At 43.3% G+C, this 21,219-nt stretch overlaps 10 protein-coding genes across 10 annotated transcripts; 6 read left to right on the forward strand and 4 right to left on the reverse strand. All coding sequences in view use genetic code 12, as the record gives it.

The window, feature by feature from the left end:
* Nucleotides 1-538: 538 nt before the first annotated feature.
* PGUG_03187 (uncharacterized protein) lies at nucleotides 539-1,591 on the reverse strand (the record flags this gene model as incomplete). Its single annotated transcript, XM_001485408.1, has 1 exon — nucleotides 539-1,591. The coding sequence occupies one exon, from the start codon at nucleotides 1,589-1,591 to the stop codon at nucleotides 539-541; it is 1,053 nt and encodes a 350-aa protein (XP_001485458.2).
* A 1,128-nt stretch (nucleotides 1,592-2,719) lies between these two features.
* PGUG_03188 (uncharacterized protein) lies at nucleotides 2,720-4,144 on the reverse strand (the record flags this gene model as incomplete). Its single annotated transcript, XM_001485409.1, has 1 exon — nucleotides 2,720-4,144. One exon carries the CDS (start codon nucleotides 4,142-4,144, stop codon nucleotides 2,720-2,722), a length of 1,425 nt encoding a protein of 474 aa, XP_001485459.2.
* Nucleotides 4,145-4,354: 210 nt separating this feature from the next.
* Nucleotides 4,355-5,170, forward strand: PGUG_03189 (DUF4112 domain-containing protein; the record flags this gene model as incomplete). The annotated part of the gene is made up of 1 exon (XM_001485410.1): nucleotides 4,355-5,170. One exon carries the CDS (start codon nucleotides 4,355-4,357, stop codon nucleotides 5,168-5,170), a length of 816 nt encoding a protein of 271 aa, XP_001485460.2.
* Nucleotides 5,171-5,294: 124 nt separating this feature from the next.
* On the forward strand, nucleotides 5,295-7,574 carry AKR1 (palmitoyltransferase; the record flags this gene model as incomplete). Its single annotated transcript, XM_001485411.1, has 1 exon — nucleotides 5,295-7,574. The coding sequence occupies one exon, from the start codon at nucleotides 5,295-5,297 to the stop codon at nucleotides 7,572-7,574; it is 2,280 nt and encodes a 759-aa protein (XP_001485461.2).
* A 903-nt stretch (nucleotides 7,575-8,477) lies between these two features.
* Nucleotides 8,478-9,845, forward strand: REX3 (RNA exonuclease; the record flags this gene model as incomplete). Its single annotated transcript, XM_001485412.1, has 1 exon — nucleotides 8,478-9,845. One exon carries the CDS (start codon nucleotides 8,478-8,480, stop codon nucleotides 9,843-9,845), a length of 1,368 nt encoding a protein of 455 aa, XP_001485462.2.
* Nucleotides 9,846-9,856: 11 nt separating this feature from the next.
* PGUG_03192 (uncharacterized protein) lies at nucleotides 9,857-10,525 on the reverse strand (the record flags this gene model as incomplete). Its single annotated transcript, XM_001485413.1, has 1 exon — nucleotides 9,857-10,525. One exon carries the CDS (start codon nucleotides 10,523-10,525, stop codon nucleotides 9,857-9,859), a length of 669 nt encoding a protein of 222 aa, XP_001485463.2.
* A 310-nt stretch (nucleotides 10,526-10,835) lies between these two features.
* MSH6 (mismatch repair ATPase) lies at nucleotides 10,836-14,432 on the forward strand (the record flags this gene model as incomplete). The annotated part of the gene is made up of 1 exon (XM_001485414.1): nucleotides 10,836-14,432. The coding sequence occupies one exon, from the start codon at nucleotides 10,836-10,838 to the stop codon at nucleotides 14,430-14,432; it is 3,597 nt and encodes a 1,198-aa protein (XP_001485464.2).
* A 63-nt stretch (nucleotides 14,433-14,495) lies between these two features.
* On the forward strand, nucleotides 14,496-15,005 carry PGUG_03194 (uncharacterized protein; the record flags this gene model as incomplete). Its single annotated transcript, XM_001485415.1, has 1 exon — nucleotides 14,496-15,005. One exon carries the CDS (start codon nucleotides 14,496-14,498, stop codon nucleotides 15,003-15,005), a length of 510 nt encoding a protein of 169 aa, XP_001485465.2.
* A 480-nt stretch (nucleotides 15,006-15,485) lies between these two features.
* ADR1 (DNA-binding transcription factor) lies at nucleotides 15,486-19,034 on the reverse strand (the record flags this gene model as incomplete). The annotated part of the gene is made up of 1 exon (XM_001485416.1): nucleotides 15,486-19,034. The coding sequence occupies one exon, from the start codon at nucleotides 19,032-19,034 to the stop codon at nucleotides 15,486-15,488; it is 3,549 nt and encodes a 1,182-aa protein (XP_001485466.2).
* Nucleotides 19,035-20,439: 1,405 nt separating this feature from the next.
* Nucleotides 20,440-21,135, forward strand: GRX3 (monothiol glutaredoxin; the record flags this gene model as incomplete). Its single annotated transcript, XM_001485417.1, has 1 exon — nucleotides 20,440-21,135. One exon carries the CDS (start codon nucleotides 20,440-20,442, stop codon nucleotides 21,133-21,135), a length of 696 nt encoding a protein of 231 aa, XP_001485467.2.
* Between the last annotated feature and the right edge of the window lie 84 nt (nucleotides 21,136-21,219).

The following is a 21,219-nucleotide window of genomic DNA, read 5'->3' on the forward strand; positions in this document are numbered from 1 at the left end:
TGTCCAACAAGCCTTGATCCCAGCCTTTGATCACGCGGCCAGTTCCAAGCTGGAACGTAATAGGAGAATTTCTCTTGAAAGAGGAGTCAAACACGGTTCCATCTTCCAAAGTTCCCTCGTAATGGACCAGAATCAAGTCTCCAGCTTTTGACTTGACAGTACACTCACTTTCAGGAATACTTTTGAGAACACCTGTGTTAGTTAAAGAACCAAAAATGTGCTCAGTGATACTCACCAATCTGGAGACCACCAGCAACAGCAAACTGGGCCAAAATTAAGAGTGAAAGCGCTTTGAAAACTGGTGCAAACATCATTCAAGTTTGTTCTTTTAAATGAAATTTCGCGACTAAACTTATCGCACCGTTCGCAGTACTGCACACTGCTACACTGATAAAAACCAACCATCTATTATACATGCTAATCATAACTTCGCATAAATCATACCCAAAACCAACTAACACCTTTCCTAACTTAATTTAAAATACAATATTGTCAACAGACAATAGAAGTAAGCTTGTGGAGTGGTAGCCATGTAGTTCTAATGAACAAACATACGGCCACGCTCCAACTCTTCGATCGTGGATTCCACCACTTCGTCATCATCATCATCTTCCACAAGTTCAATAGTGGCGTACTTGATCATATCCCACCGCTTCCAAAATGCAATCACATCTTGGAATATATCGGAATCAGTGAGATCTTGTAAATAGTACTTAGCCTTGGTTAACCGGTCCTTCAATGCTTGCAATTGACAACTTGAAGGATCCTTGGCTGAGTACGAAGGACCATTGTTGCCCTGAACTTGTTGTACGGGCATTAACAGGGGACGTCTCGAAACTTGAGCGCCTTTGTGATTGATATCAAAATCGCTATCATCGTAATCAGTAAAATCGGTTGCGTTTGCAAAGTAGTCCTCTTCGTCCGTAGCTACTGATGCAGGAGTATTGGTATCGGCAGGGCATCTGCCAACTCCAGAAGAGTACCCGTAAACTTCGTCTTCAACGCTGGTGGTAGCGTCGCAATAACGAGCCCATGCCTCATCGATAGCACCGACCAAATAGTCGAAACATCTAGCTCTGCATTGTTTGTCGGAATCGGGTATTTCCTTCTTGTTTGAAGAAACGTCGTCTGAAAACAAAACTGAAGGATAGATCGAATTGGTACCGGCAGACAATCTGCAGTCAGCATGAGGATCGCTTCCCATGGCAGCACTGGTACTAACAAAACTAGCACTGCGTGCCACCTTGCCAATAGCCAGGGTACTACCAGTAGGACTATCGCAACTACGACGATGATACTCCTCCGTATCATTCTCATCGTCATCACTATACTGGGACACAGCTCTCGATAAGATCGAGTTACTGATATTATTGAAGGTAAACGACACTCTATTAGAAGCTCTCTTCTTTGCCCGGATTTGATCTGCCTGATAACAGGCTTGTTCATCATCCGAATCAAAATCAGAAGAGCTCTGGTCGTCTGTAATCGATTTGTTGATTCCCAAGCATAACCGTTTACTATTTGAGTCGTTGTCCAAGTTGCAACATCCACGCTTCAGTGGAGCCGCAAACGCTTGTGAGCACAACGCCATGGTGTGTGGATGTAAATTTCACTTCCAGTGCACCGAAAAAACTTTTTCTGAACCAACCAATCAAGGCGTCAGAAACTTGCCACGCTGTCCAATAGGAATGACCGTTTGGTGGCGAGTAGAAAAAACACTTAGTAAGGATAGATTTGGTCCAACAGAGCTAGCTCGTGGTACGGAAACTATCGGTAATAAGAGTGTTTGTTTAAAGGAGGCAAGCCGGGTTTCCTTTGACCAAACAAAAACCTAGACAAAATGAGCTGGTTAAGTATGGATTGTGGGCTATGAAAAAATTTGAGCCTCTCTTATTACGCAAGGAAAATCCTAACAAAAAAAAAGTGCGAAAAATCCGGAAATTGGCCGAATAATATTTAGGAAGAAAAGGGGGGATGGAAACAACTTGCTGGCATTTTCCACACTTGGTGCATGCGGCGTTTGGGGTTGTCTGCCGTACTTTGTATGGCGCTTATGTCAAGGCGCGTCAAATGTTCTGCCGGGTAACCGCTTTGCGTGCATATTTTGTCGTGTGCGGCGACAAAATGGTTGTGAACCATTGGAGGCACCTCTAAAACCAGAAATGATGTCTGGGCCTGCGTTATGCTCCCTGCCCAATTTGGTTAGGTGCCCTCTTGTAAGGGAGAGTTTTACTGTATATGGGGTATCCTGATAATAGGGGTGATAAGGCAGGTTCATTTCAGATGCACGCGGGAATCTACTTCGGCGAGAAAATGCATAGAAATCGCAAATACGGGTAGCTTGCGATGCGCGTTAATTGTTACCTCTCTTAAAAATGACAATTTATAAAGTTTAGCACCGATTGCTTTGAGATTTGCGCTACAGCATGAAACTTTCTCAATACTGCAGTTTTGTAATAGACTTTAGTTGACTTGCTTTCTTTGCCGCAACCATTCAACGGTTCGCATTTTGATAGCTACTGTTTCTTAACTTTAATTGTATTCTCTTATCGCATTAAAATGATAATTAGTTTTTATAATTTGAACAAAAGTCTTCATCCCTTCTTCAACTCCTACTTAAATTGGCCCCAATCCAATTCATATCCATGCCTTATAGCTTTCTGTTTTCGTAATTATTCATATTTGCAACTTTTTGTAATTTCGTACTTTTCGTAATTTCCTAAATCAACTCATTGGCAAACTGTTGTGCCAATTCCATCACAGAAAGAGAGTTCAAGTTAACACTAGAACCAGGTAGCGATCTAGAACCCAACCCAGGGGAAGATGGAGCTCCATTGGATGTGGAGGGAGGAGTTGCAAAATATTTGGAGAATTTAGGATCATTGTGAAGCGGTGGTGAAGCATGTAATGGTTTAGTAGGTGGAGGAGGTTGTTGTGTCTTTGCGGCGCCAAGATACTTGCTTACCATGTATCCGAATACCGATCGTGTCCATGAAGATCGTTCTGCCATATCCATATGTTGATTAAAAAAAGAAGTTGCATTTAATGTCATTTCGTCGTAGAGTTCGTCAAGGTTTTGTTGTGCTTGGGTGAATTTTATGTCCTTTTCTAAGGCTTGAGTTCGGTCGTAACCGTATTGGTATGGTTGTATCTTTTCATCGTTGAGTTTATGCTCCAAAGTCCTCATAACTTTTATACAAACCAGGAGCATTTTGTTAAAGTTTTTGTTGTTGAACAAGAAAAGCTGGTTTTCCACAAACTTGGTGTATATGAGATACGATATAGGAATCATGAGTTTGAGTCCAATGAACATGAGCTTGATCAGAATCAACACAAAAAGCTGAATTTTATCGATCACCGGTCCTGTGGTTTCAAATTTGTGCATCGACGTGAGTTTTTCAATGTCATTCTCATTCAAAACCAAGCGCTCAAGCTCATCATCGTTTGTAAGCCCCAAGTCCCTTCTGAGCATTTTCAAAAGCTGAATCTTGGTGTCATAGTCCAAAGAATCGAGAAAACTGTCAAATGTCATTGCCGAGTTTAATGCTGGACTCACAAATTCCTGAGCTTCTTCAGGCGGCGTCGTCGCTTCTGCGATATCCACGTCTTTTTTATGTCCGAAAAACCTGATTCTGCCCGCCAAACCGCCCATTCCTGAGGACACTACCCCCGATACGGACTTTCTGAACGTTGATGTTTCCGCTTCCTTCTCTTCGTTATGACCGCTTTGAACCAATACGGCGTTCAAGTTTTTGTAGATTAGATCATCAAACTTTTTGTTTTGATCGCTCAAATAACGATCAACATGGCTGCTAATATGACCGTTAATAGAACCCTCAACTGAGCCGTCAACAGAACCATCAACAGAACCATTTTCTCCTGAATATCTACGACAGCAGCCGTTTTCTTCAGGAATCCCTTCTATACCGCCACTATTTCGGTTACTCAAAAGCCGATTATGAACAAGTTGACGTGCCTGGGGAGAACTATTGGCGCTCTCATAGTCATCGGAGGTTTCCCCATCTTCACTGATAAGACTTATCTCGTCACTGGATTCACTTCTGGAGCTCCCAACCCACCCTGCTGCTCGCAGCACCAAAGGAACCCGGCTTGTTACAGCTCCAACTATTGCAAGTAGCCCCATAAATAAAATTTAAGGAAGAACTCCATCCCCAACAACCATCGCTTCTCTCACATGGCAGACTGCACACAGCCCGATATGTTGCAGCAGCAGAAGCGCACAATGCGGAGTCTGTCCCACTATTGCGCACCTGACTGAGCTTGTGGTCCTGCAGGGAGCCCACCCAATCCATAATCATGCAGCAGCAACCAATGTATTCTTCTTCCACTGACCATGTCGACGTTCATTGTCAAGTTCATAGCAAATCGATTACTCAAGGATAACCAGTGGAACAAGTTTGGCGTGGAGGATCCGTTCTACGAATATGTTCCTGTTCATGTAAATGAAAAATCTGGCAAGACTCTGTACAAAAAGGTCACTCGCAGGGTGCCTCAAGGATTGTCTGCCAATGACGAAAAAGTACTTAATCTGGTGAGAAAGCGTGCGTACCGCTATGATATGTGGTTCCAGTTTATGGGGGTGAAGTTTGGTTGGACCAATATCGTTGGTTTTGTCCCGATTGTAGGGACTTTGGTGTCGACTTATTGGTCGCTTGGACTCTTGTGGCTGGCTCGCCAGTTGGATGACGGCTTGCCTTTCGATTTGCAGTTACTTTACTTGCTCAACATTGCCATAGACTTTTTATTGGGACTCATTCCGTTTGTTGGAGACCTCATTGAAGTGGGCTACAAATCCAACCTGAGAAACTTTTTGCTCTTGGAGAAACATTTGGACCGTGTGGGCCAAAAGAACATGGGATTGATTTCCCCTGAAGAGGTTAGACCGGGTTTCATCAACGACAAGGTCAAACCTATGGTGGACGAGTCGATTGTTCCTGGCGCCAAATTGGCCGGCGAAAAAATCAAGAGCTTTATTCACGACCACAGCGCCTCCAGCTCCGGAGTTAGCACGCCAAAACTCAAATCTTCAGTAGCATCAGCAACCACTCTGACTGCGCCCACCACTGTTTCCGGTTCGGTTCCCGATGCAGGTTCCGACGCTGCCACCGTTGCCCTGTCCATAGACGGCCGCAGCAAAAAGAGTATTTAGACAATAAAGACTTCACTCAAAGAAAATAGAGTCTTGCTCATTTTTTGCACCCATCATCCCGCTTACGTAACCGGTATAGCCATCGTCATTTGATTCAGCCGAGTCCATCAACAACACCAAGTCGATGGCGGCGCATGCTAACGACAGTATACCGCTACAGGAGGTAGAGGCAGCACCCAGCAGTGATCTGGGCATAGAAAATGGCCACAAACGTTCTGGAGAATTTAGTGAACAAGTTCAAACCGACAAACTCACCGTCGAAAATGACATTGAATTGGCAACGATAAATTCTACGGAGGCTGTTTTGGACACCAAGAAAGACGCTCTTGACGAAGTAAACGGATCAGCAAATAAAATCCTGGAGCAAGAACTTCGGCCGGATTTGGCTCAGTTTATGGCAGCTTGTCAGCTGGGTGATTTGCCAACTATACAAGATTTGGTGACCAGCGGGAAGGTTCAAGCGACGGAAACGTTTTCAGACGGGATCACTGGGCTTCATTGGGCCGCAATCAACAATCGCATTCAAACCGTCAAGTATTTGGTGGAACAAAAAGTCAACGTCAATGCATTGGGAGGAGAGTTAAGGGCTTCCCCTTTACACTGGGCATGCAGAAATGGTCTAGTATACGTTGTGGACTATTTGCTTTGCCATACCGATGCAGATCCTGCTCTTCGCGATGCCCAGTCTTATAATGCACTTCATTTGGCTACCCATAGTTCCAACATAACCCTACTCGTTTATATGCTTCTTTCTTGCTGTGGACTGGGAAAAAAGTTGTATGTTGACGAACCCGATAGCTGCAACAGAACATGTTTGCATTGGGCGGCATATCAAGGTGATATTATGAGTGTTAATGCTCTTTTAAGGTTCGGCGCCGATGCCAGTAAGGTCGACAATACCTTGTTCCTTCCGCTTCATTGGGCATTTATGAAGGGCTACAAGTCGGTTTTGAAGACATTGTTGGAAGCAGGCTCGGATATCTTTGCCAAAAACGACCAGGGAAAGGACTCGTTTGCTGTGGCCAAAGATATGAACTGCTACGATTTATGGGTAAAAGTACTCAAGGAAGCCAATCGCGACCCCAAAAAGGAATGGGCCATCAAGTACCGCTGGCTTGATCCCAGGTTGGCCAAATTAGTGACGTTTTTTACCCCATATGTTGTGTTGCCAATAGTGTTCGAGATCTGCTCGTTCCATAATGGTTTTGCAATTCCCAAATTATTTTCATCGGTGATCCTTTTCGTGGCCATGTTCTACTTCCTAAGCTACGTCATTGTTCCCAACTACCTACTTGAAGATAAGCCGATTCCCAAGTCGCCATTTTTAGCGGGCATTTTTTCAGGTACGGCTTTCTGGTGCATTATTGTTTGGATAACAAAGTTACTTCCCAACATCTCACTTGCAAATGTTCTCGTCAACTTGATTCTCGCGGTGCTCATTGTTGGATTTGTCTTTTGTTTCTTCAAGGCAATGTTCATAAACCCAGGATTCGTACCGACTCCCACTGACAATGAAGTCATACTCGAACAGGTCAAAGACTTGATTGACTTGGGAAAATTCGACACCGACCATTTCTGCGTGGACACATTTGTTCGCAAACCATTACGGTCCAAATACTCACGATTCAACAAGCGGTTGGTGGCCAGATTCGACCACTACTGCCCATGGATCTACAATGACGTTGGGGTAAGAAATCACAAACTTTTCATGACTTTTGTCTTTGCATTGCATTGGGCTATAGTACTCTTCACCTACTTGACTATAGATCTTTTCAGCACTTTGGAAGATGCTCCAGGGTATGAAAGCGACGACGAATCCAACCAGTGCAGCCTTCTCTCAGACGACTTATGCTTGGGGTTCAAACATCACCATTTCCATTTCAATTTGATGGTTTGGTGCTTATTGCAATATATCTGGATTGCGTCCCTCTGCTTGGGGCAAATGTTCCAGATTTCGAAAGGTTTAACGACGTGGGAATTCCGTCTTCTCAACTCACAAATGGAGAGAACAAGCGCCTACAATCATTCCACGGTACCTCCAGACTATGGTGTGGGAATTGCTACAGCTTCCAACCAACCAGCCTCACCCACACACAGACATAAACTGCCTTTTACTACATGCATTCAGTTGGTGGGACTCGACCAATTCTTCATGACTGCCAAATTAACAATCATGTCTTTCATCAATCGCACTTCAAATGAAGCCTACAATCCATTGGAGACGGTAGATGTTCCTTTTGACCATGGAATTAAGCAGAATTGGCTTGACTTTTGGTTTCTCGGCGAAATCAAATTCAGAAGTCTTTTCTTCTTGCCAATTGAAGGAGAGAACAATTTGAATGGCCAAGTGGTGGACTACTATAAACTTTATGAGGTGCCGAAACATGCCCGCGAACTTGTATAGATGAAATACTACATTGATATCAGTGGAGAAATCTGTATTGCTAAAGAAAACCACTACTTTTGGCCGACATACCAACAGGTGTTGCTATAGTCACCACAATCGACACCGAGCAAGCAAAAGCAAGCAAATGCAAACTCAAATGAGAATTGTGAGTAACTTGTCAGACAGCCACTTACACCCACCCCAATCTAAAACCTCCGAAGAAGTATGAAGAAAGGGGTCAAGATCATCGCTCCTTTTAAAAGACACAGGATAAATCCAAGTCTTATAACTAAAAGGCAAAAAATAGGTAGATGACCAGACCGCTAAGGATCACAGTCAAGCTAAATATAGTCTCACTTTGAGGGTGTAAGGGTATCTCACTCATCAACCAAGTTGGATTCAGTGGCTCTTTTGAAGAGTCAAAGAGGGACGTGACCTATAGAAATGATCCTATGAAGTACGTCGACAAAGAAAAAAACGTTCCAAGGTCGAGCTTCTTTTATAGCCGGCAGATCGGTGCGCGCACGACCTCATCTCGCCAACGCACACGACCTCATCGGACACGGTAAACGCCATGGGGGCAACAGCCGGTGCTGGCAGCCCAATTGAGGATGAAAATGCCGTAGATATCTTGTGTATGTAGGCCTATAAAGGAAAATGCGTCATTATGCGTTTTGAGGCAGATGAGGTAATAATTTAATTTACAGGCTCAATTGAACTTTAGTTAGATTATTGAGTATCCTGGTAGGTTCGGAGAGCTTACTACATGCTTTTTTTTCGCTGCTTTTTGGTCTTTAAGTGGAAAATTTATGCTGCAAGTAGAAAAAAGTGAATTGTATTGCATATAGAAGAATACCGTATTAATACTGCATAGAAGAACAGGTTGTCTTTTACTGCATGTAGCTAACAGTCAACTACCTGATGTACCAGGTACCCAATGGGTACTTTAAAAGAATCAAATGTCCTGAGGAAAGACGCAATGGTACATGTGAAGTGGTGAACTGCATATTTGGTCATATAGCCAACCAATACGAACCCAAAGCTAAAAGACGTCAAACTAGCAGAATCGAACCCGAAGCTGTCCAATCGGATTTACCCAAAACAGCCCATTTAACCGACGATACCAGGCCTTTAGATGGAATTGTGAAGAAAGAAAAGAGTTCTGAACATGATCCAGCCTATATTTTACCAAAAGAAGTTGTTCCGGCGCCGGCTCAGCTTTCTGCTCGCAAGCACTATATCAAGGTGATGTCTAAAATCATAGCGAAAATTGACCCCAACGAGCCTACGCCGATATTAAGAGCCACCGAAATCGAATACAAAGTGGCGCAAAACGCCACCACGGCCACATATGTCCAATTGGTTAAGAAGAAAGCATATGAGTTGGAACACCCCGAAAAATTCAAACGCAGGACCAAAGAATGGACAGATAGCGATTTCTTGGAAGCTCTTGAGCAGCGCATAGTACCACAGGAAACTCTAAGCAAATTCGGGTATATTACTCTGGCGCCCAAACCCATTATTCCTAGTAATAATCGCATATGTCGACGGTGTTCGACGGAATTCAAATTGGAAGATCAACTCGAATCAAAACGATGTTTCTATCATCCAGGAAAGATAGCCAAGAAGGACAAGAATACCCGGATCTACACTTGCTGCTGTGCTGAAGTGACGCCTGAAACTGACCCTTGTACCAGCGCAGACCACCACGTTTTCAGCTGGTCTAATCCAGGCGAGATGCACTTTTTCCTTCCATTCAAGTCTACCGAAGATCTCTTTCCCTTCAACGACAAAGCATACAAAGCCATTGGTATCGACTGTGAGATGGGTTTCACCACCCAGGGATTCGAACTCTTACGAGTTACAGCAATTGACTTTTTTTCAGGCAAGGAAGTTATTGACATACTTGTGAAACCAATTGGGGAAGTTGTGGACTTGAATACCAAGTTTTCAGGTGTAGCAAGTATCAAAGATGACGCAGATAGCTTTTGGGAGGGTATATCCAAGCTAGGCCAAGTCATGGACCATAGGACCATACTCATAGGCCATGGTCTCGAGAACGACTTGAATGCCATGAGGATATTGCACAAGCGAGTGATTGATACTGCAATCTTGTATCCGAAACATAAGGCCACACCGAAGTTTAGGTACTCGTTGAAGCAGCTTGCGTTTGAATATCTTGGTCGCGTGATCCAAACTGGTGAGCATGATAGTGGAGAAGACTCGCTTGCGGCTATAGATGTTGTCAAGCATTTTATAAAGAAAGAAGATGAGCAAACCAGTCGATAAACCTCGTTATTTCAATGCTCGATGAGCCGGTAACGAGGACTGCTGGATTCAGCGATATTTCGTTTGCATGTTGGTGATCTTCCATGTCTGCAAGAAAATGTTCCATTCAAAGGAATGTCAACAAGTTTTTTGTCAATGAAGATTTGGTTCTCCTCGTTGCCAAACATACATTGCGGAGGAATTTCGACAACCGTTTGAATGTCTGCGTGAATCACATTTTCAACGAGAATCACTTGTGCAATATCCTGGTACCCTATGGCGCACTCGTACCCATAATCCAAGTCGTCGAATTGGGGATCAAGTATTACTCCTTTTTCTGCCGAACGCTGAAGAATAATGCTGGATAACTCGGCATCGACTGGATCTTGGTGTCTGTGGACGACATCATGAATATTGAAAGTGGGCAGAATTACCGCTCGGAAACGCAGACTCATGTTGATACGGCACTCGGAAGCAGCATGTTCAACTTGGGAGTAATTGGCCAGCTTGAGAACATAGTTGACCAGTACGTTATCTAGACACAGCTTCTCCTTGGCACCAAGTTTAAGAGGTGGTTTTGTGATAAAAGTGTTGTATGTTTCGTGGACTATATTCAACATGGTTAGTCTTCCATGTGACTTAAGGGAGATCGTAAGCAACAATTGCCCTGCTACCACGATTATATGAGGATTCAATCTCATAGTCTATCAGTGAAAAATGGCTGCGAAACACAGAAGCGCGACTAGCCCAGGAGAAATATATACACAATTTGCTAATAGGCTCAATTCAATTCATAGCTCTGATTTGCTTGACCGCATTGACCGCATTGACTAATCTACTACTTAAAAAGTTGAATAATTAACCAATTGACTAATTGACCTTTTCAATCTATTTTCTACTTCTCTTCCTCTCTTCCTCTCTGCAGTTGCAGCACAACAACGCGACGCGAAATCTCACGATTTTTAACCGCGCCGCGGAGTCTTTATCTTCAACTTCCTCGCTGCCATTTAGATGCCATCTACTCCAAAACAAAAGGCAGTAGAGACCAAATCCAGCTCCTCCAAGATGAGGCAGCTGTCGTTGATGTCTTTTTTTAAACCAGAAAAACCCCAATCTTCGCCATTGCTGTCTAAGCAGACCTATCCCATCATAAAAGACGAAGTTAAAGAATCAAAAAAAGTAGTCTACCATGATAGCGACAAAGAAAACGACGCAGATATCAGCATTGAACTTCCGAGCCACGAGACGCCTCTCACGCTGGAATGTGATGCCAATTTTTCATCGAAACTGCTTCCTCCGCAATCGTCACCAATTCCCACCCAGCCGTCTGTTCAGCCCATTGACGAGCCTAAACGCCCACAGGAGGGTTCCAGTCCACTATCCAAGCGCGGACGTGCGAGAAAAAGCACCAGTTATGCCGAATCCGACGACGAAGACGTGACGGTGAAACGCAAGAAAACGAGAAGAATAGATGACAGCGACGACGACGAAGACGAATTCAAGGCTGAGGACTTGAGTGACGACGACGACGATATGAGTGATTTTATTGACGACGAAGCTGAACCAAGTGCGGAAGAAGCTGAAGACATAGAAATACTGGATGCTGAAGAGGAGGTGGTCAAGCCAAGGAAAAAGCCACGGAAATCTTCTCCCAAAAACTCACCTTCACCGGTCTCTACCACAGAAACTACGAACGTTCTTGGCGAAAAATTCAAAGCTGGCTCGTCATATTCAGCCCAGCCCAAGCAGGTGGCCACGAAATTAGTTACCAAAGCTGCCAAATCTCCCCCAAAAAACTTTGCCAAAGAGAACGAGGAACGGTACCAATGGCTCGTGAACGTTAGAGACGCCGAGAAACGAACCATGGATGACCCAAACTACGATCCGAGAACATTATATATCCCGCAATCTGCATGGTCTAAATTTACTGCTTTTGAAAAGCAATACTGGGAGATCAAAGGGGTGATGTGGGACACTGTAGTATTCTTCAAGAAGGGAAAGTTTTATGAATTGTACGAAAATGATGCCACAATTGCCAACAGCGAATTTGACCTCAAGATCGCCGGTGGTGGAAGGGCAAATATGAAATTGGCAGGTATTCCAGAAATGTCCTTCGAATATTGGGCCAAAGAGTTCATTAGTCATGGTTATAAAGTAGCCAAAGTGGACCAAAAGGAGTCATTATTGGCCAAGGAAATGAGAGGAGGTGGGACAAAGGAAGAAAAAATCATCAAAAGAGAACTTACTGGAGTACTTACCGGTGGTACATTGACAGATTTGAACATGTTAAGCGACGACATGTCTACCTACTGCTTGAGCATAAAGCAGTTCGACAACTGGTTTGGTGTTGTATTTGTCGATACCGCAACCTCGGAACTCAACTTTTATCAATTTGAAGACGACAATGAATGCACCAAGCTCGAAACACTTGTGACCCACGTCAGACCAAAAGAGGTAATCTGCGAGAAGCATAATCTTAGTAGCACCGCTACCAAGATTCTCAAGTATACTGCTCAGCCCTCCAATCAGATCTGGAATACTCTTAATCCTAATACTGAATTTTGGGATTATGATACCACCCTTGAAAAGTTGGTATCGAGCAAATATTATGATGCCACTGACCTCGATGATTTCTCAAACTATCCAGATGCACTCATAGCTTTCAAGGATAAAAACCAATACGCTTTCAGTGCATTTGGAGGACTCTTATCTTACCTCAAGTTCTTAAAATTGGACCACAATATCATGACAATGGGTAATATTCGTGAATATCAAATCACGACTCGTCTGGCAAAAAACATGATTCTAGATGGTATAACCTTGAACAACTTGGAGATACTCACGAATTCCTTTGATGGAAGCGACAAGGGAACTCTCTTTAAACTTTTGAATCGAGCCCAGTCGCCATTTGGTAAAAGAATGCTAAAAAACTGGGTTTTGAATCCGCTCATGGTCAGTTCCGATATCAACGACAGACTAGACTCAGTTGAATACTTGATGGGAGAAGGAGCGGAGATCAAAGATATTTTGGAGAAGAGTTTGCTGGGACTTCCGGACCTTGAAAGGTTGATTGCCAGGACTCACTCCAAGAACATCAAATTCAAAGACTTTTTAAAACTCATTGAAGGTTTCGAGAAAGTTTGTGGTACATTGCAGAACCTCAAAGATTTTGTGAAAGAAAGTTGTGGGTCCCTTTACAAGTATCTTCAAGGGTTCCCCACCGAATTAAAATCTTGCGTCAATGAATGGGAAGATGCCTTTGACAGGTCAGAAGCATTGAACGATGTTGTTGTTCCAGCGACAGGAGTGGATGAATCGTTTGATGCTTCGAGCGACCGTATGAAGAAACTTGAAGATATCTTGAATGAGCACTTGAGGAAATATAAAAAAGAGTATCGATCGAATGAAATTTGTTATAAAGATTCTGGAAAAGAGATATATTTGATCGAGGTACCCAACAAGGTAAAGAATATTCCTTCAGATTGGCACCAAATGGGGTCTACCTCCAAGGTTAAACGATTTTGGTCACCAGAAGTGAAAAAATTGGCTAGAGAGTTGATGGAACAACGTGAAACTCACAAGATGGTATGTGAAACCTTACGGTTTCGCATGTATGAAAGATTCTGCAAGCATTATAAAGTATGGAAATCCACCATTCACGTTCTTGCCAACATTGATTGTATTATAGCTCTCACGAAGACATCCGAGACCTTGGGACAACCTTCTTGTCGCCCTCAATTTGTCGAGGCAGATACCGGGTTAATCGACTTTAAAGATCTTCGTAACCCATGTTTTGTTACTTCAGGTGAGTTCATACCCAACGATGTTAGTCTTGGAGGTGACGAGGCACACTTTGGTTTGCTCACGGGTGCCAATGCAGCAGGAAAATCCACCTTAATGAGAACAACAGCAATGGCGGTTGTAATGAGTCAAATAGGGTGTTTTGTACCTGCTTCGCACGCAAGACTTACCCCCGTGGACAAGATTATGACCCGACTCGGTGCCAATGACAATATTCTCCAAGGAAAATCGACATTCTTTGTGGAGTTGTCGGAAACGAAAAAGATTCTAGCGAATGCTACTGCAAAATCTTTGGTTATCTTGGATGAACTTGGACGCGGAGGCTCGTCAAGTGATGGGTTCGCCATTGCTGAAGCCGTGTTGCACCATCTTGCGACCCATGTGCAGCCTTTAGGTTTTTTTGCAACACATTATGGGTCGCTCGTGTTGTCCTTTGAGGGCCATCCTCAGATTCGGCCGTTGAGAATGGCAATTGTCATTGACCAAAATTCACGAAACATCACATTTCTCTACAAATTGGAGGACGGCACGGCCCCAGGCTCCTTTGGAATGAACGTCGCTGCTATGTGCGGTATCTCGTCAGAAATTGTGGATCAAGCTGAAGTTGCAGCCATTAAATACGAGCAGACATCAATGGTGAAAAAAGCCCATGTTGAAAACCCCACCAAGATGAGTTTGGGGCTCCAAAGTGATATCAGCTGGCTTAGCAACAGCACCAAAAATATCGGGGAAGGAGTTCTTGACTACAATGCCGTCATAAAGCAAAAAAGCTTGAAGACTGTATTTGACATGATTGGAACCATTTAGGTACAGGAATTTCAGGCGCAAGTATCTCTCCATTTTTCGGTGCAACCAATTACCTTATTGAAAATGATTGCTACTCTTGGATTGAACACTGGTGCTCCTTACCATTTATTTCTTTACTCAATTGCCCTCGGAGGCTCAGTATTCCACAGTTTTGTGGTATCTCCACTTGCTTTTAAGCACTTGCCTCGTCAAGAATTTGGAAATCTTCAGAATAAAGTCTTTCCCACATACTTTATAGGCCAAGCAGTGGTGCCTCTAGTGTTGGGACTCACCTCGCCTTTCAGATTGTGTCCATTTCTGACCGGAGTCTTGGCCGTTTCCGGTATTGCTGGTGCGTTGAACTACCTTGTCTTGTTGCCTATTTGTCGTAATATCAAGGAACAAAGAGACAAGTTGGTGGCCAACAAGCTCCACGAAACCATTGAGGGAGGAGAAGTCAAACCTAGTGACAAGTACACAGAGTTGAACAAGACGTTTGGTATGTACCATGGTATCTCATCTTTGCTCAACATTTTGTCCATTGCGTCTTTGGCCATTTATGGTACCGTGATGTCCAAGCGTTTAGTCCGCTAAGCGATCAGTCGTGATTCGGCGGTTTAGTTTATTAGTATTATGTAAATAAGAGTTTTCATATTTTTTCATCATATATACTTTTTGACAGTAGTTGGCTTGTCGGGAATCAAATACCTGAACAACCTGATCAATCCCGATGCCAACACTATGGAGATCACTACCAATCCAGCCAAGTAGGACAATATCCTTTCATTAGACATCTGTGGATTCAAGAGCCATTGTCGCATAATCCAAGCGTACATTAGCAAAATCAGTACAAGCAAAATGAAACTCAAAACTAGAAATGTGAGGTTTCTCGCAAACTCATCATCCTCTGCTGGTGCTGCTGGCGCCACTGGAGCGTTTTGGGACTGCTTTATATCAGCTTGTGGCTTCTTGGCTAATTTTCGTTCAGACATGTTTCGCTTCTTCTCCACAGTGCGAAATTTAAAATACTAATTACAATTTCGTTTATATAAGAACACTTCCAATAATAAATAACTAGTGTGTAGGGATCCGTGATTCGTTGTCGATGAGGAACTTTCTGATCTGTGACAAATTCCCGCTCAACTTTTTAAAGATACTAACCTTGATCTTGGCATCATGCAAATACCCCAAAATTAACTCTCCAATCTTCAAAATGTACAATGTTTTATCCATGCCAAAAGCAATAGCATGATGGTCTCCGACTCCATGCATTGCAAGTTCGTTTTCAATTGCAATTGTTCGAGGACTTCCGTTGGAGTAAAGCATCAAACTTGAAATCTCATTCTCCTTCTTCATACTCTGATACTTCATCTTCAAAAACGTTTCAATCCTTCTCATCATGTTCAGGGCTATTCCAAACCTTTTCAACCAGGCTTTGTTTGTCTCAGTACTGTAGTTGTTGTTCATGCGCTTCGTCAAAATGATGGAAAATATAGACAACACGGCAAATGCATGAAACAAAACCTGAGAATGAATGCAACTTCTCGAAGAATCAATTTCACCAAAATCATCAAGAATTTGCAGACCAAAGCTGACTTCTGCATTATCCATTAATGACAAAGCTTGAAAATTGGCTCCTGTGCTCATTTCGGGAGTCGAGAACAAAATGTACCGTATGATAAGCAAACAGCAATCCACAACTTGCAAAAAGTTGTCGTCTTCCAATTTCTCTGCATTTCCCAAACACTGCAAATAATTGTTCGTGAGTTTTTCGACATTGCGGATCCAACTTTGCTCCTTCAAGGACTTGATGTCGATCAGTGTGGTGAACTTAACAAAATATGCAAGAAGGGCATAATCAAACTGCTCGAGAGCAGATTGTACCTTGTTCATGCCGTCATCATATTCCTTGGATTGGCCAATGAACGGACTTAAGTAGTCCAAGATCTGTGGAACATTGATGCTATTCAGTTCGTCGTACTGTTTGAGCTCAAAGATTCCATGAAGGAGACTTATAAATTCGAATCTGCTTCTTTGAGATAATAGTTCCCCATAATCCTGTCCATTGAAGTTGCCTGACGTGAATTGATAGACAAGGTCTTTGAATGGCACTTTGCTAGTGTTCAGCTTATTAAGCATATCATCCAAACTAACATTGGGAAGATGTTCTTTACAGTAAGCACGATAATCCAGACAGGTTTTGAAGTTCCAAAGAAACTCATCATTGACATCTGGTGCCTCCAATGAACCCAAGTCGTTAACGCTCAACGTTAAAGGAACGTTATACATCATCAAAAGGAAATTCGTAAGTCTGTAAATCATGAACACAATTCTGTTTTGCGACTGCACTATGATATTGTTTTTGAATTTGACCTGGTCATTGACTGTCATGGAACTGTTGGAAAACAAGTCATTCTGCAAAAACTCATTCGAGAACAGCTCATTTGTCTTGTTGTAAATTTCCTCATCCTCTCCATGAATAGAGAACAAAATGGTTCTGTTGGTCTTGATGGACGACTTGACTAATGAGTTCAAAGCATTTAATTGTCTGATAACAATGTAGACGTTATTCTCATTGTCAGAAAACAAACCGTATATCACTGACAAAGTCAAGGATTGAATCAACCAGAGTGGATTAGAGGACAGTGGCTGCTTCGCCCCGTTTGGACTTCCGTTGGAAGGAGTAGATTTTCTGCTCTCGAGATAAATATGAATAGTTCGCCTTGAAGCTTCGTATAAATGCTCAGAGTCATTCTTGTTATTGGTCAACAATGCACCCATGGTAGCAACGAGTAAAGGCAAGCAAACTCGAGCACTTTCACTCGAAGGGTCCTCATTAGCGGTCATACTCATTATCTCGTACTCATTCAACTTTGACGAGTGAATAAATGGGTAATGATAAAGAAAAGTCCTTTCGAAATTGTTCAAATAGAATTCCAACTTTTCATTAGAAGGAATTGTTGGTGTCATAACTCCGCTAATAGGATATTTGCTCAAAGCTTTGCTGATCATATACCGTATGTTGCTGGTGAAAAGCTTGTTCTTGTTGTAATTATTGGCCGCAAAGGAGTTAGGTTTGAAAAGTCTGTTGGGAGAAAGTCCATCTTGTCCGGAGGTGGTTTCCTGTGCTAAGTGGGAATTGGTAGATGTTTGATATCTGCCGTTGGTAGGGGGAGGAGATACAACTTGAGGGGAATTGGTCTCCATTCCAGAAGACGAAACGGAAGGATTGTCATCGTAGAAGGAGTATCCCCCTGGCATGAACCGAGTATTTACATCAAAATCATGGGTCAATTCGCCAAAATCATTAAGAAAATTAACATCCATGTTGTTGTTGTTGGAAGGGTTTCCTTCTTTCTGCATGGTATGATTACTTGATTGGTCGTCGTCCATTTCCTGCTCTATAGGACTCAAGGAATGTGCTGGCTTGGACTCACTCTTTGCAATGACTGTTTCAGGAACATCGTAGAATGCGTAACCATAATCCTCAGTTGAAAGGTTAGGATTGTTTGCAATGGAAGTACTGTTTGTAGTCGCGGGAGTAATTTCATTTGCAGAAAATGTAGCATTGGGCATCATATACTGCAAGTTGACGGAGTCAAACGTATTAAATGAGGAGGAGCTGGCCATACTGTCAGATCTGTGGTGGGGATTAGGAGGATGTTGAGACACAGAGCCATGATGAGACATTCCAAAATCACTATTGGAGTCAAGGGACATAGTCGAACCATGGCGTATATCACGTTGGTCCAGATTTGCTCTTGCCATTTGGACTGCGCGGTTGGATGAGGCGTGTTCACTAAGACCTGGAATTGTGGAGAGATTATTGAACCAATAGCTCTCGTCAGATGTTGTCGTTGCGAGAATTTGAGGGGTTGAAAACTCCACACTATCAGCTTCAGGGTAGCTTTCACTGAACTGTGGCAAACCCAGAGCATAGTTTGCACCAGATTGAGCAGAAAACGAAGCACCACGAAGCCTGTTGGGTCTCTTTCTGTCGAAAACTTGTCTTTGTAGTGAGCCTGGTTCCTTCGAGGACACAGAACCATGGCGAGGAGGAGTGGGCTTATTTTGCTGTTTCTGCTGACTGAAAAGGTTGAGGTTGAATTGAACGGGGTCATAAGGTGTTTGTATGGAATGTTCGGCTTGCAGTTTCGAGTCTTTCACCGCTGGAGAACCGGACGCTTCCAGGTCCATTATATCATCTTCGTCTTCGTCTTCGTATTCATATTCATCCAAATCGTTGATGGAGCTGTTTCTCTTGATAGACTTTCGCCGAAGCCGTGTGATGGCATCGGCGCAGCCCGCGTGCAATTTCTGAGCATGACGAAGAAGCAAATCTCGTCTTGAAAATTTCCGTTGGCAAACACCACAGCTAAAGGGTTTTTCCTTAGTATGTGACCGTTCATGGCGGCGCAAATGCTCGAGTCGGGCAAAAGCTCTGGTACATGTTTGACACACAAAAAGCCGAGGTTTACCAGATGGAGTAGTACCATAAGCGGTGAGTTCCACCGGTATATTTTTCTTTTTCGTGGATCCTGTTCCGGCAGAAACCGACGAGTTGTCTTGACCCATATTCATTTCCGAAGAAAATTCCATTTTTGTAGGCAGCACTTGAAGCATGGGAATTCGGAGTTTGAAGTCAAGTTTGTATAATTGTGATAAGATACCTCGACGATGTTCTAGCGTTCCAGCACAACCAAACAGGTACGTTTCAAATCCGACAAAATCACCGAACAGACACGGGTTTAAATAGTTTTCGAGATTTCACCCACAAATTTTGGTGAGTGACAAATTCGAGTTTATCAGCAAAACAGTACAAAAAAGATAAGATGGTGGGTCTCAACCGATCAATAATGTACTGTGGACACAAGAACAGGTGGATAGAATATCGAATGATCGAAACAAGGAAAGTGGTCAAAATAATATTTGGTCACAAACCTTTTGTTGGTTGTTCGCTCCAACAAATGGGTCAGGCACACCAATGCACAAAATTGCGAAATCTGGGGGAAGTGGGGGCGGTGGGCTGCCGGTTCGGGGCACGCCTGTATGCACGACGCGAGGGTCATGCTGAATGGGGACGCCCCTACAAGCAATTAAAGTGATACTACGCGGAAATAAGCTACAATGTTTTATTAAGAGGTTTCTAGCTAGTATGTGTTCCGAGGCCTTTTTCTTGCCGGCGGATCAAGACTTATTGTCTGGGGTACCTTGTGCTTGTCTGCAGGTCCATTGTCGGTTAGTTAAGATTCGGGGAGCATCTCCGGTTTGTGGGGTAGGCTAAGGCACTGAAATTCTTTTTAGTTTTGTGAGTCCATAAAGAAATATAATTGGGATAGTAGTAGAGAGTTGCATACTAGAACTATGTCAGCGACATTGGTGACCAGTAATATCTGAAATGAGCCAGGCTTTTTCACCTCCGCGGCTATTATTGCTTACGGACCAATTAAAGCGTTAGGCTGCATACAGCTCGGGCATAAGTTATTCCTGATATAATGGCGGTAAAAGGAGGAAGAAAAGGAAACATGATCTAGCCGGTTCGAAAAGTTTAAAGAAGCTTAACAAAGTTCAACCCGAAGTTTGACCTGGTAATGCAGGTTAGTACCATTCGTACCGAAACCTTGTTTCATGTCACGTGACACTCGTCTTTATCTAAATTGAGACGCACGCTCTAACTCGGGCTATTGTTTAACGGATTTAGTTAACCGATGCGAGGAATATGCGTCGTTGCGAGCTCGGCAATAGCGGAGGATAGCCGATGGAGAGAAGAATGACTTTTACTTTTTGAGTTTGAACACAAACATTCGATATATAGTCGTTCATTTCGCTGTTCGTCGCCATTTGTTTTGCCGTTCGTTCCGCCGTTCGTTTCATCGGATTTATCGAATCTCCGGCCACATGCCCGACAAGTCCCAGATTCGCTCACCTCCAGCCATACAACACACACCCGCTACACCACAGAACCACCAAGTTATCACGTGACCTGCCATCACTTGTGTGTCAGCATGATGGATTGTGCTCATCTACCATGTCAGTTGTGGAAATCACCTCCGAGGCCCAGTTTACGGACTTGACGCGGTCGGACCCCGATAAGCTCATTGCGCTCTATTTCCACACACCATGGGCCCAACCATGTCAAACTATGAACTCGGTATTTAAGACTTTGGCTAAAGAAAATCCATCAGTTTTATTCATTTCGATTAATGCCGACGACCACGCCGAGATCAGCGAGCTTTTTGAGGTTTCTGCGGTTCCCTACTTCATTCTCATCAAGAACTCTACCATAATCAAGGAGCTTTCCGGAGCAGATCCCAAGGAATTTATTGCTGCATTGAATCAGCTGTCAGGAAAGACTGTAACTCCGGCACCCGAGACATCTGAAAAGCCTTCAGTAGAGACTGAGGAATCACCAGAGGCACTCAACGAAAGATTGAAAAAATTGACGTCTGCTGCGCCCGTAATGTTGTTCATGAAAGGCTCACCATCGGCTCCTCAGTGTGGCTTTTCCAGACAGCTAGTTGCCATATTGAGAGAACATCAAGTTAAATTTGGATTCTTTGATATCTTGAAGGATGATACTGTGAGACAGGGCTTGAAGACGTTTTCTGATTGGCCAACATTCCCCCAATTGTATGTTAATGGAGAGTTCCAGGGTGGGTTGGATATCATAAAGGAGTCTATCGAAGAGGACCCCAATTTCTTTGCTTCTGCTACCGCAGCCTGATGATATTAATGAGTTGGGTGATAGAGTGAATATAAAAGGTATATACTAAACCTTGAATAGTGTGAATATGTAGTTATACTACGC

Source organism: Meyerozyma guilliermondii, genomic scaffold (assembly GCF_000149425.1).
Source record: "Meyerozyma guilliermondii ATCC 6260 scaffold_3 genomic scaffold, whole genome shotgun sequence".
NCBI lineage: Eukaryota > Fungi > Ascomycota > Pichiomycetes > Serinales > Debaryomycetaceae > Meyerozyma > Meyerozyma guilliermondii.